Source organism: Empidonax traillii, unplaced genomic scaffold (genome assembly GCF_003031625.1).
Source record: "Empidonax traillii isolate 1590-97213 ecotype Southwest subspecies unplaced genomic scaffold, ASM303162v1 scaffold168:size1726349, whole genome shotgun sequence".
Taxonomy (NCBI): Eukaryota; Metazoa; Chordata; class Aves; order Passeriformes; family Tyrannidae; genus Empidonax; species Empidonax traillii.
Genome location: NW_020955361.1, coordinates 896,325 through 909,783, shown reverse-complemented (window position 1 = coordinate 909,783; position 13,459 = coordinate 896,325). Strand labels below are relative to the sequence as shown.

At 54.7% G+C, this 13,459-nt stretch overlaps 1 protein-coding gene across 2 annotated transcripts in view; it reads left to right on the top strand.

The window, feature by feature from the left end:
* Positions 1-13,459, top strand: part of LARP1 (La ribonucleoprotein domain family member 1) — a 40,938-nt gene extending 27,479 nt beyond the window's left edge. For both annotated transcript variants that reach the window (XM_027885623.1, XM_027885624.1), the window contains 18 exons: positions 540-601; positions 2,150-2,215; positions 2,937-3,108; positions 3,699-3,830; positions 4,006-4,149; positions 4,813-4,975; positions 5,224-5,368; positions 5,509-5,683; positions 6,533-6,702; positions 6,945-7,304; positions 8,347-8,470; positions 9,051-9,256; positions 9,355-9,461; positions 9,827-9,978; positions 10,255-10,399; positions 10,633-10,742; positions 11,256-11,383; positions 11,964-13,459. In XM_027885623.1, the coding sequence (XP_027741424.1) occupies positions 540-601; positions 2,150-2,215; positions 2,937-3,108; positions 3,699-3,830; positions 4,006-4,149; positions 4,813-4,975; positions 5,224-5,368; positions 5,509-5,683; positions 6,533-6,702; positions 6,945-7,304; positions 8,347-8,470; positions 9,051-9,256; positions 9,355-9,461; positions 9,827-9,978; positions 10,255-10,399; positions 10,633-10,742; positions 11,256-11,383; positions 11,964-12,182 (2,780 nt within the window). In that variant the 3' untranslated portion in view covers positions 12,183-13,459. The remainder of the gene's footprint in view (positions 1-539; positions 602-2,149; positions 2,216-2,936; positions 3,109-3,698; positions 3,831-4,005; positions 4,150-4,812; positions 4,976-5,223; positions 5,369-5,508; positions 5,684-6,532; positions 6,703-6,944; positions 7,305-8,346; positions 8,471-9,050; positions 9,257-9,354; positions 9,462-9,826; positions 9,979-10,254; positions 10,400-10,632; positions 10,743-11,255; positions 11,384-11,963) is intronic.

Genomic DNA, 13,459 nt, shown 5'->3' with positions numbered 1-13,459 from the left:
TTTCTCTGTATGTTCCCTGTTGTGAACTTCCTGTCCTCTGCTGGGATGCTGAAGTTCAAACCTGGAGACAGCAGTGCCTGTGTGTGCATCCCTCCACCAGAGCCCTCCTCTGCACCCTGGCGAGGGCTGGCCATGGTGCCACGATGGGCCTTGGCTGTTCAAGGGCGTGTTTACTTTGCTGTTCAGAGCAGATCATGTTCTCCATGGTGCTTTGCAGCGAGCTGAGCTCCTTGAAACCCCTCCTCCCCAGCTGGCAAGGCCGAGTCGAGAGGGCAGAACTAAGTTGGGGAGTGCCTTCCTGCAGCAGGATGGGGTTAAAGGTCCATCTCTTGGCTACCTGGGTTGATTTTCTGATGTTGATAGGGCCCTTCAGAGACTCAGGTCAGAAGCTGGCTCTGTTTTCTCTTCACCTTTTCCTCTTAGCCCTCCTTTGCTGAAGGGGGAGCTGGTTTGCTTCCTGCCTGCTTCCCTCCAGAGCCAACATTCCCACAGCCCTCAGCTGTCTTTTTAACAGTTTTGTTCTCCTCCTCCTCTTGCAGAACTTACAACTCCAGCAAAAGTGGTGAGGGCTGCCAACCCAAGACAGCGGAAAGGAAGCAAGGTAAGGCTGTTCCTGCTGCTCCTCCAGCTTCTGGTGCAGTTGTTAGTGCTGCTTGAGCATCTTGAGGGCCTGGAGAGCAGACCCCTCCCGTGGCAAGCCTGGTTATGGAGGGGCTGGCGTGGCTGCTTGCAAGAGTGTGGAGGAGAACATTGTGATTCTCCATCTCTTCAGCGTTTTAGTGGTCTTGCATGATGCCTCGTCTGGTTTTCTATCCAACTAGGCAAGGGAAAACCTTCTCACCTCTCCTCCCACAGGGGGGCACTTGGAGCAGTCCTGGATGTAGAAAATCTCTCCCTCCACTGCAAGGACACCCCAAGTTACTTGTGGGCTCAGCCTGTGCCCTGCTTTGCAGTGCAGGCAGGGCAGTGATTAGCGGTGTGTCCACAGGTCCCTTCTTCCCTGTGCAGTCTGTTCCTCACTGGCACATGGAGAGACAGGGTAATTGATTTCAAACAAAGCAGCTCCTTTGGAGGAACCAGGCCAATCTGTTCCAGGAGATGAATGTGTGATGGAGGGACAGTTATTCTTGAGGATGTTACATGCAGCTGGGGCACAGCAAGGGACAGGGGCTGTTGGTGTTGGTTCCCAGCAACCACTGAAGACAGGTCTGCAACTTGATAGGACTTTTCTTATCTGTTCCATTTTGGAGGGAGGAGGGCCCTGGGGATGGAAGTTGCTCCTGTCTGTGAAACAGAGGCATGGCCCTGCACTGGAATTGGTTTTCCAAGGAAACCTATCTCCTGAGGAGAGGAGCATGGCACCTAAATGTAAAGATGTGATCTCCTCAGGAACTCAGTGACTCCAAATCAATACAGAAATAAAAACCCCACGGGGGCAATGAGGAGTTTCTATGCCCAGATAAACTCAGTGCCCAGCCACCATTCATTGGTGCCTGGGCAGCTGTTTGGTGGGTTCCTTCCTCTGTCTTCTGATTCTCTCTGAAATGTGAAAGAGGTAAAAACAGTGGTAATGGTCAGGTCACATATTGAGTGGAGAAATGACCGGTGTTCCGTGTGTGGGCATGGGGTGACTGGAATGAGGGAGATCCCATCACCTGCTTGAATTTTCTCACCAATCCTACCAGGCAATCTGTTTGCTTTCTTGTTGGCACGTGGGCACTTAAGTGGACCTGTGCTTGGCTGTGACCTGCCACTAGGTGGAGGAAGTTCTTTAAGGGGATGTAGTTGCTTCAGGTGGATTTACAGTGTGGAAACTGAGTGCTTTCCCTGTCCAGGGGATGGTGCTTATGGTGAGTTAGCCTGGGCTGCTTGCCTACCAAATGCTACTGCTGAGGCAAAATGTTTGGTGAAAGGCTGGAAGCTTGCAGGACTTGTGACAGCCTTGTTACCATTGGTGATAGACACCATTTCTTGGGATTAATTCAGGGGCTCTGCTTTGGGGGGGAGAGGGGCTGTGTATATGCAGTTTGGATGTCTCCCTCAAGCCTCCCAGGGACAGCTGTTTGTAGGACAGTGGTGCATGGAAGGGCTTCTGGCTCCCCTAATGCAGGGAATAGCACTAACAGGACCTTTCTTTTTTGGATTCCAGGTTGGTGACTTCGGTGATGCCACAAACTGGCCAACACCTGGAGAAATAGCCCACAAGAGTGTCCAGGTGAGAACCCAGAACCACTGCAATGAGCAAGATAAGGCCCTTGCAGACCTCTCTGTCCCTCTGGAAGCACTGGCTGAGCCAGGCCATTTGGGGTGCTGAGTGTCAGTGTGGAGACAGCCAGGAATAGCGTGCAGGGGATTTCCTTTTAGGGCTGCCCATGCAATCGACTCCCTCCCTCAGTGCTATTCTGGGAATCTGGAGCCCAGTCTAAACCCTGGGCTGGGTGAAACAGGTAAGGCAGCTCCCAGACACACTCACCTAAGGGCTGCTTAGTGCAGGAAGGGACCTGGGCCAAAGTCAGTTCTTCCATAGGAGGAACTGAAAATGTGTGAGAAAAGGGCTGGTGTGTCTGAGGAGCTTGGCCCTTCTTCTCCTGCTAAGGGACATGGGTGTCATTGAAACCTTTCTATTTTTGAATGCTGCTCTGTCAGTTCCTGGCTGTCTGTCACTCACTGTTTTGCCAGTCTGGTCCTTATAGGACACTCCCATCCAGGAGCTCCAGGCCTCCCTGGCAGTCTTGGTGTCTCAGCACATCCTGAACACTTCCCAGCATCTCCCAGGCCCTTGCCACACTCATCCACGAGCAGGACAGCTCTGGGAGGTGCAGAGCAGGGATGCTTCCAGCCTAGGACAAGGTCTTCCTGGTGGGACAGTTGGGTTCTACCTTCAGCCCTTCATTTTTCCCACCTCTCACATCTTTCCTGCACTGCTGTGTCTCCAGCAGCCACACAAAGCACCAGCCCTTCGGAAACTGCCTGTCAAGAAAGACATGAAAGAGCAGGAGAAGGGGGATGGGAGTGATGGCAAAGAGAGCCTGAAAACCAAATCAGATGAGTCTGGGGAGGAGAAGAACGGTGATGATGACAACCAGAAGTCAGCCCAGAAGAAGAAAGGTAAGGCAGAACCTGATGGGTTCAGTCCCGTGGCCCTCCGATTAATTCAGGGCTCCTGAATTAATCGCTCTGTCTCCCTGTCCACAACCCAGGTGGAAGCATCCACTGCCTTCCCTGGGGGCCACACTGCTGGAAACAATCCCAGTGTGGGGACAGCTGTAGTGAAAGGTGTTTGCAGACTTCAAAGGGGCAAAGTGTCATTTTAGTGGGAGCAGGGCCCAAGCAGGGGTGTGACAGGAGTCAGCCCTCCCTGTGCTCTGTGGTGGCACAGAACAGCCCGACTGTGGGTTGTGTCAGCTGTGGTTGACACATGGGCTCGGTCTGGTCTGAGCAGGGGCAGAGGGGGGACAAGTGCTGTGGCAAGTGCAACAGGCAAGTTCTGTGTCATGTCCCTCCATGCCTGAGAGTCCTGGTCAGTGCCTTTCTGCATCCAGTGAGGCCTGGAGGGATGTCCCAGGACAAGGTCTATCCAGAAGGCCCCGCTACTTTCTCTCCTCCGTGCGTGGGGGCTGTGTGGCAAGAGAGGGCTGTGGGAGAGGAAGCAGATGCTCTCTGAACCTGTGTCACACCCAAACCCTGTCCTTTTGCAGGCAACAAACACAAGTGGGTCCCTTTGCAGATAGACATGAAGTCAGAGGTGCCTAGGGACAAAACCGCCTCTCGGAACAACCGGCAAAACGAGCAGCACAGGCACCCCTCCAACAACCGCAGCGAGCTGAAAGGTGGGGGCTCAGGCTTGGGACCTGCTCCCTGCCCTGGCCGTGGGGCACAGCAAGCCCTGATGCCCAGTGGGCATGTTTCCTGCCTTCAGAGGGCTCTGGGTGCAGCGGGCTTGCTCCAGGGAGGTGCTTTCATCCCCTAACGCTCCTTCTGCCTCTCCTTCCCTGTCTGCTGCAGGCTGGCACCCAGACAACAAGCACGAGCGCAGCTGGCAGGACCACGATGAGACCTCCAGCGTGAAGAGCGAGGGAGGGGCCGTGCGAGGGACCTTCCGGGGCCGAGGCAGGGGCCGTGGCAGGGGCCGTGGCCGTGGCAGAGGAGGTGATCAGTGTTTGTGTGGTCTTGTGACAGCAGGGAGAGAACTGAGCATGTGACAAAAGTGTGCACAGTTCTGCATCTCTCTGTGTGAGAGATCTGGGCATCTTAAAGTGGGCTGGGAAGGGCAGAGCACTGTAGGCGTACAAGGAAGTATTGTGGCGGGTCATCCCAGCTGATAAGTTGAGCTGCTTTTAACAAAGCAAAAAATTCTTACTAGTATTTAGATAAAAGCAAATGTCTTCCATCTACTCAGGCCAAGCTCTTCTTCCTGTTTTCTGTCCCTTGAAGTACCTCTGTGAGCAGGAGGTGAAACATGTTGGTACTCTGTAGGCTTTATGTCCAGAGCCATGCAGAAAGCGTGTCTTGAATAAGGAAGAGCATCTACTCTGGCATTTGACTGGGCAGTGTCTGTGCTAACCCTCACCTGGCTTCAGTATAGGGCCTTTGTGTGTCAGCTGGGCTGCCCAGTTGCTCTGGATAAGAGGGCTTCTGGACTCTCCTGTGGCAAAGGCAGAGAGCATGCAGGTGCCCTATTATGGGCTGCCATGGGGTCCTCAGGAACAGTGCAGGGGGAACTGTTTATGCAGGAGTCTGGCCCCATCTGACAGTGCATCCTGTCTGGCACATCCCAGCGTGTCTGTGCTGACCCTTTCTGGTGTCCCACAGGGCACTTCGATTACCAGTATGGGTACCGGAAATTCGAGGGCTCGGATGGCTCCCGCACCCAGAAGTACGCCAGCAACATCACCTACTACTTCGACAACATCAGCAGTGCTGAGCTCTACAGCGTGGACCAGGAGCTGCTCAAAGACTACATCAAGAGGCAGATGTGAGCACCACCTCTTGTCCTTGTCTGAGCATTGGGTGGTGATGGGGACTGCGTGGCCAGTCCCATGGGAAGGGTTAGAACTGAGGTGTGTTGACGCTCTGCTTCATTTACAGCAGCTGCTTGCCCCACATCTGGGCTCCTCAGGCTTCTCCCTTCAGTAGCTTAGGTGGGAGGGGGGTATATTCCTTAGGGGTTGCCCAGGGGACAGTGACTCAGAGTTTCCTCTCACTGGCATGTTGTCCATACAGAGAATATTACTTCAGTGTTGACAACCTGGAGCGAGACTTCTTCCTGCGCCGCAAGATGGACTCGGACGGCTTCCTCCCCATCACCCTGATCGCCAGCTTCCACCGGGTGCAGGCACTGACCACTGACATCAGCCTCATCATCAAGGTGAGGGCAAGGAAAGATGACCTTTCCTTCTTGGCCTGCATCTCACCGCCCTTTGTGTGGTTCCTGTTTTCTGTGGACGAGTTAGCCTCTCAACGTGCCAAGGCAGGGCCTTAAGTTAACCAAGTATCCTGTGGTTCCAGGCTCTGAAGGACAGCAAGGTGGTGGAAATCGTGGATGAGAAGATCAGGAGAAAAGAGCAGCCAGAAAAATGGGCTCTGCCTGGCCCTCCTATGGCAGACTACACTCAGACTGACTTCTCACAGTTCATCAATTGCCCTGAGTTTGTGCCCCGGCAGAGCTTCCAGAAAGAGACAGGTGAGCACTGGGGGAATGTGGAGGGACGTGTGGGATGCAGTGCTGGGACTGCAACAGTACAGATACCCTGATAGTCAGGAGTGTTCCCCAGTGCAGGGCTCTGCCACTGGCTTTCTGCATGGTGATAGGAGCTGGTGTGGGCTCTGTCCTTAGAACCCCAGAGCTGCTGCCTCCATACATGGGAAAACATGAGAGACTGACTCTCTGGCTTTTCCTCTCTGGGGGCTGAAGGGTTCTGGGGAGGGTCACTCCTGCTGGAAGTCTTTTGGCTGTGCCTGGAAATAGTTTTATGGCTGCTGGGTGGAGCAGAGGACACTTGGGAATCCAACTTTTCCTTACTGGCTGAGGAGATAGTGGGCACAAATTGGGCAGCAGGTGTGGAGCTGCCAACCAAGTGCTGGGGAAGGGTCTGCTGTCCTTCAAGGGCTGCTCCTGCTCTTGTCACCCCACCCCATGGGGGCTGGCAGGAGCCCAGGCCTGCAGCTGAGAGACCAACTGGAGGATCTTCTCCTGTAAGAGTTTTGGCAGGAGAAGATCTATTCCCACTGGCTCCAGACTGTCTTGGGAAGGTTTCCCAGGGAGCAGCATAGCACCTGCCTTAGGGCTTTGTGTGTCTGGGAAACTGTCACCTGCAAAGCTTTGTGGCCACCACTGGCGTTAACTGGAGATTCCCACTCCAGCACCTTTGGGCACTGTGCTGGTAGCCTCGGCCACAGGATGCCAGCTAGTCCTGCAAGCTGTGCTGTGCTGCCAGAATGACTCCTCCTTTGGTCGGGTAATTTGTAAGTACACAACCCCCCAGGCTCCCTCCCTTCTTTTAAAGCACCTTGTGGTTCTTTTTGGCTCTAGAGTCTGCTCCTGGCTCCCCACGTCCTGCCAGCCCTGTCCCCACCAAAACAGAAGAGGTCAGTAACCTGAAGACAATGCCCAAGGGCCTGTCCACAAGTCTGCCAGACCTGGATTCAGAGACATGGATTGAAGTGAAGAAGAGGCCTCGGCCTTCCCCAGCCAGGCCCAAAGTAGGTGGTGATGTAGGAGCTGTTGTAGTGGGGGGTCTCCCAGTTGTTGAGGTGACTTGAATCATAAGTTGGCAGGCTTCAGATCAAATAGGGTCTGTGACCCCCTTTGCAGCTGCTCCTCAGTGGTGTAAATAAGGTGTTCTGTCTGGAGTAAAGAAATAAGGGGCAATAGCTGGGTCTCTTGTCCCTTGTTTTGCCGTGTGGTCTTTACCCTGTGTCACCCTTGTCCCCCCTACCTGTAGAAACCAGAGGAGTCAAAGACACCGCAGCAGCAAAAGCAAAAGGACCAAGATGAGCCTGAGGAGCTGGACTTCCTCTTCGACGAGGAGATGGAGCAGATGGATGGCCGCAAGAACACCTTCACTGACTGGTCAGATGAAGATTCCGATTACGAGATCGACGACCGCGACGTGAACAAGATCCTCATCGTGACGCAGACCCCTCCTTACCTGCGCCGGCATCCTGGTGGGGACCGGACTGGCAACCACACCTCCAGGGCTAAAATGAGCTCAGAGCTGGCCAAGGTGATCAATGATGGGCTCTACTACTACGAGCAGGACCTGTGGACAGAGCAGTTCGAGCCAGAGTATTCGCAGATCAAGGTGAGAGCGGCTGATCCAGGAAGGGGAGTGTGTGTGGTGTGGGCTGTGGGGAGCCTCATGGTGGCTGATGGTTAATGTGGCGTGAGAAGGGCAGTATGGCAGGTTTCAGCCCACTCATGGGGTAGAGCTGAGCTGGGATTAGTCCTCTTGCAGTGTTTGGGCTTCCTGGTTCCAGGCATCATGCTCTGCCATGTCAAGGATAAACACAGCTCTGTAACAAGACATAAGGCTGCAGCCAGGTAAACAAAGTACAAGTAGTGAGGTGACCTGGAACATGGCTGCACTTGGCCTCTGCTCTTCTCCATTTTGGTGTCAGTTTGCACAGACATGGGCTTTTTATAGAAAGCCCATCTGCTGCTTTGAAACATTTGAGTCCAAACTTGGTGACTGTCACGGTTGGGGACTTGCTTGGACTTGCTCAGTGACAGAAATTATGGCTCAAGTGGGGTGACTTGTTGGAGCTACAGCTGGGCTCAGTGCTTCCACATCTGGTACGTGGCTCATGGCTGAAGCAGTGCTGCTCTCTGGGAGACAGAAGCTGTGGGGAGAGCAGCTGACAGGGACAGTGTGTGCTGTGGGTGTGGGTCCTTCAGATACACAGGAGCATTATGCCTGACTGCTGGTGTTGCTGTGGGGGTGTGGGGAGGGGACTCCAGGGACACAACACCCTGGCAGTGGCAGGGGGGACCTGGCTAAGAACAGGTTACTGAGCTCACCTTGAGCTTTTACTGCACTAGCACTGACCTGGGTGGGTAAAAGCCTGAGAGAAGCAAGTGCTAATTAGTGGAGCTGCCTTGAAGGATCCCAGGAAGCTTGGGGAGCAGCAAGTGGTTCATAGTTCATAACTGGACTGTGCAGTGCCCAGTTTTCTGTCTGCTACACCTCCCCTTCCTACCCCTGTGCAGCAGGTCCCTCTCTGGGCACCCCGTGGCTGCACTCGGGGCCAGTGCTGTGGTTGTTGCACAAGCAGAGCCATGGTTGTGATGGGATGAGGGCAGAAGAGGGCAGCTGGTTGCTTCACCATCTTCCTCTTCCAACACAGCAAGAGGTGGAGAACTTCAAGAAGGTGAATATGATCAGCAGGGAGCAGTTTGACACCCTGACCCCAGAGCCCCCTGTGGATCCAAACCAAGAAGTCCCTCCAGGTCCTCCCAGGTTCCAGCAAGGTAAGAGATGGGGCATGAATGGGTTGGACTGAATTTTTCCCTGTTCTCTTATGCAGAGAGGTTCTTGAAGTTGGGTAGCAGCTAGGGAGAAGGAATTGGGGCCACAGGCATGTGGGATTGTCTTTCCGAGAGTAATGATGTTCTTTCAACTGAATGTTTTGGGGCTCCATAAGAGGAGGTGCAGAAGAAGGGGTGTCCCAGTGGAGTGAGACCTTGGCAGGTTTGGATGTAATTACCTGAATGTGACTTTCCTCTTGGACCCTCTCTGAGTACCTGGAAGGCAGCTGCCTGTGTGTGCTCCCAGTGCCATGTCCTTCTCCTGGGAATGGGGGATTTGTCGCTGTAGTTTGCCACTAGAAAGCAAATACCTTGTGGGATCCCTGGAAGCTCCATCCTTGGATCTGCTGCTAGGCTTTGGGCTCTCTGGCCAAGCTGATGATGTCATGCTGGATTTGAAGCCGGTCGTGTGGGAGGGCTGGGATATGTCTCTGCATTCCTGCCCTCCCTACTTCCCATCTGCCAGATGGTAGAGACGCTCAGAGCTCAGCCTGACCTGGGTGGGGGGGGCTTCTCCCTGCAGTACCTACTGACGCTTTGGCCAACAAGCTGTTTGGAGTCCCTGAGCCTTCCACCATCGCCCGGTCTTTGCCCACGACCGTACCAGAATCACCCAACTACCGCAACGCCAGGACCCCCCGCACCCCCCGCACGCCGCAGCTGAAGGACCCGACACAGACGCCCCGGTTCTACCCCGTGGTGAAAGAGGGCAGGACGATAGATGCCAAGGTGGGAACCAGGGCTGGGCTTGTGGGGTGGCAGCTGGGGTTTCCCAGGTGGGGCCTAGGGAGGAAGGGAACACAGCCCTGATGTACCGTGTCTTGCAGACTCCACGGAAAAGGAAGACGAGGCACAGTTCGAACCCTCCGATGGAGTGCCACGTGGGCTGGGTGATGGACTCTCGGGAGCACAGGCCACGAACTGCCTCCATCAGGTACCCCAGGGATCATGGAGGAGCCAGAAACGGGAAAGGGAGAGCGTGTGGGAAGGAAGGGGGAAAGGCAGCATCTGCTCTTGCAGGGGAAGTCTCCTCTTAGGTGACCGCAGAAAGAACTAGGGACCAAACTTGCTCCTCCTGGAAGGGCTTGGGGAAAAAAATCTGAAGCCTTGGAGAACAGCAAGATGAAACTCTGTTAGAAACGCTGGCTCCCTTCCTAGTAGGCTATTCCCTGGCTCAGATCCCAAGCCCAGGGTAGACAGCCACAGTGAGCAGTGGGACCAGCAGAGAGGTGCCGTGGGTGGAGCGTGCTGGCTGGGTGGTGCCAAGGAAGGATGTTGACAGGAGTCTCTCACACTCAGCTCCAGCCCCTCAGAGGGCACCCCGGCCGTCGGGAGCTATGGCTGCACCCCACAGTCCCTGCCCAAGTTCCAGCACCCTTCGCACGAGCTGCTCAAGGAGAACGGCTTCACACAACACGTCTACCACAAGTACCGTCGGCGCTGCCTTAACGGTAGGGACACTGAAATGGGGGACAGGGTGTCCCTGCTCCGCTGTGCTGGGGGCAGGAACTGCCACAGGGCACGGCCACAGACACGGGCAGGGTCCTGTGGGACAGCCCTGCTGTCAGCTGATGTGTCCCCACGGTTTGTGGAGAGCGTGGGCTGTGCTCAGGGTGTCCAGCACTGGGGCTGGGTGTTGTCACGTTGCCATGGGGCCCTCCTGTACATAAGCCCTTGATTCCCTGGGAGAGGATCGGCCTTGTAATCATCCTTTCTTCCCAAAACAGAACGGAAACGACTGGGCATTGGTCAGTCCCAGGAGATGAACACGCTTTTCCGGTTCTGGTCCTTCTTCCTCCGAGATCACTTCAACAAGAAAATGTACGAGGAGTTCAAGCAACTGGCTGTGGAGGACGGAAAGGAGGGATACAGGTAGGAGAGGAGGAGCAGAGTGGCCTCTCCTGTGAGGGGAGTGAGGGAAGAAGGGTTTGGCCTTTTACAGGGCTCACAGCATATAAAGCAGCAGCTCTGCCTTGCTCTAAAGTGGGTCTGGGGTCACCCCCAGTCACCTGCTGCTGGTGCTCAGCAGGGCTCTCTCCTCAAGAGCCTCTGTGCCCTGTGTTGGTTCACCTGTGTGTGAGCCCCACGTGCTGCTCTGTTCCCAGGTACGGTCTGGAGTGCCTTTTCAGATACTACAGCTACGGGCTGGAGAAGAAATTCCGGCCAGACATATTTAAGGACTTTCAAGAAGAGACCATCAAGGATTACGAAGCTGGTAGGTGTCTCCTTTGGCCTCCTTTGGGATTGGCAGTGATGTAACCCAGCTGCAGGGCTGCCCCTGGGCCTTTTCTTACCATATTGGGGAAGCCACACAGTGCTGTACGTTAACATGTGCCACGGGGACGGGGTGGACGTTCTGTTGCTCACTTCGTGGGAGGGTCAGTGGATGCTCAGTCCTGAAGAGTCCTGGGGGGAGATGGAGGAGGGCAGTGGGAGGCTGTAGCTTTCCCAAGGCGTTCCTTTAGGCACACCAGTTCATGTAAGATTTCTCAAGGCTCTGCAGTGGCTGAGTCTTGCCACCACCAGCTCAGCTGAGCTTGGAGACATCCCAAGTCAGGGGAGCTTCCGAGGACTGTTGCAGGTTGCTTCCCTCAAGGTTTTTCATCTTGCCTAAGTTCTGCCCACCAGTGGGACATGAGGGGCTGTGGGGAAGCCTGGAGGAAAGGTGTCTGACATCTGGTTTGGTTTTTGTCCTGCTGACATCTGGATTGGTTTTCTTTCCCTCCAGGGCAGCTCTATGGGCTGGAAAAGTTCTGGGCCTTCTTAAAATATTCCAAAGCCAAAAATCTGGACATTAACAGCAAACTGCAAGAATACCTCAGCAAGTTCAAGCGCCTCGAGGACTTCAGAGTAGATGTGAGTAGACACAGCGCCTGCACCGCACTGATGTACCTGCAGACACCCCTTGGCCCCTCCAAGGATGGAGGATTTGGAGGGTCCCCGAGTGGTGGCAGGCGGGGGAGTGGGAGCAGTGACATCTACTGTCACTCCCTGTTATTGCAGCCGGGCCAGGAACAATCTGCAGGGTTGGAATATTTTATATCCACTCAGAGTGGGATGAGGGAGGTGGATGAGCCCGTCCTCCCTGATGAACTGAGGATGGAGAGGGAAAGAGGGCCTTGATGGTTTGAGTAAAGCCAACATTGTGTGGAGCTTCTGCTCCCAAACTGCTAGACTGTGCTCCTGTGTGGGAAGCAGGTGCCTAAGAACGAGTTATCACCATTGTGCTTGATTGGAAGTCAGTCATTCTGTCAGCAAACCTGGCAGTGGGAGGTTTGGAGAGGAGGGCAGCTGAGTGCTTGGGATACGTGCGTTCCTTGTGGGTCAGGGAGAGAAGTTGCAACTGGAGGCTTGCAGGAAGGCTGTTTCCTGATCCTGGGGAAGGGCACCTGCGTTTGAAGGAGGCTGTGCTGATACTGGGGTGCTTCTCTTCCAGCCACCCATGGGGGAGGAAGGTGGACACAAGAGATACCCTTCGACGTCAGGGGGAGATGGCAGGAAGCGCTACCCATCCCAGTCTTCCAGCAAAACGGTCAGCCAGTGCCCATCCAGCCAAGCCCACGCCTCCAGCCAGCCTGCACAAGAGGATGCCAAAAACCTGAGCCAGCAATCCCCTGCCCCATCGGCTGCAGAGTCGCAGACAGTGGGGAAGTAGAGAGGCTGCAGCGTCTGCTTCCTGCTGGGGGATGGGGTGGGTTGGTGGGGGGACTGGCTTGGAGAAGGGGAGACATGAGGGGGTGGGACAGGAAGGGAGCTGGAAGGTGGGTGCCCAGGAATAGGCTGCTTGGGAGAAACTTCAACGCACACGATCATCTTCTCTTGTGGCTGGAAAGCAAGGACTATCTACATCTAAAACACCATTTTGCTATTACAACCCTGACCAGAGCCAGACCCGCTCCCAGCAGACCCACCTTTTCCTTTCCCTTCCCTCCCCTCCTGTGCACACACTCATGTCTTAGCGTCTCTTCAAAAAAAAAAAAAAAAATGTGTTCTGGCTGGGTTGGAAAGGGGAGATTTTTTTATTATTATATATATATATCAAGTTTTAAATTATTGCTAGAAGTTCGTCTGGATTTACCAAAACAAGTCTGCTCTGTGTGGCCCCAACGACTCCCGTCTGTGTCCCCCCTCGGATCTCGCGGGGCAGCCGCTCAGGAAGCTCGGAGGAGCGAGGTTCCCCAGTGGGGGGCCGAAGCCACAGCGTGTCACGATGCTGCGGAGCCTCTGATCTCCATGACTCGGCTGGCGTCTCCCATTCCACGTACGGCGGTGCCTCTCCCGACACCGACCACCTCGACAGGAGCATCGCCCTGTTCGTCCTCCCGCTCCCTCCTGAACCCCAACGTCTTCACCTTCCCGAGGGTCTGGCTCTTCCCTCTGCCCACCTCTCCCTTCCGTCACGGACAATTTGGAAGTCAACCAAAGGACCTTTTGCCAAGGATAGGCTTGTTCTGACTCCTTCTTGCGAGGATGGCTGGTTGGGAGGCTGGCAGGCACCTGGACTCGAGCCTGCATGGACGGTGCATCCGCTGCCCCAGGAATGCCCATCGCGTGCAAAGACAGGACTTTGCTGAAGGAGCTTTTCTCTTCCTTTTCCCTTGGAAAAAATGACATGACATAAAAAAAACCCACAAACCCCTCTTAAAAAAAAAAAAAAAACTACAACAAAAAACTCTTTAAAAGGACACATCTCCCTTTGCTTTCTTCCTTGGAAATACTATTGAAGAAAAACAAACAAACAAACAAAAAAAAAAAACCAACAAAAAAAACCCAAAAACCCACACAAAAAAAGTTGCCTTATGGTGGAGCTGGACCGGGGAGGCTTGTTGGCTTCCTGCACCCTGGGGTGCACTGGGCACTTGGCCCCCCCAGGCCCAGAGACTCCTCACGGCATTGCTGCCGAGCTGATCTTCCCTGCGGCCTTCCCTCTGA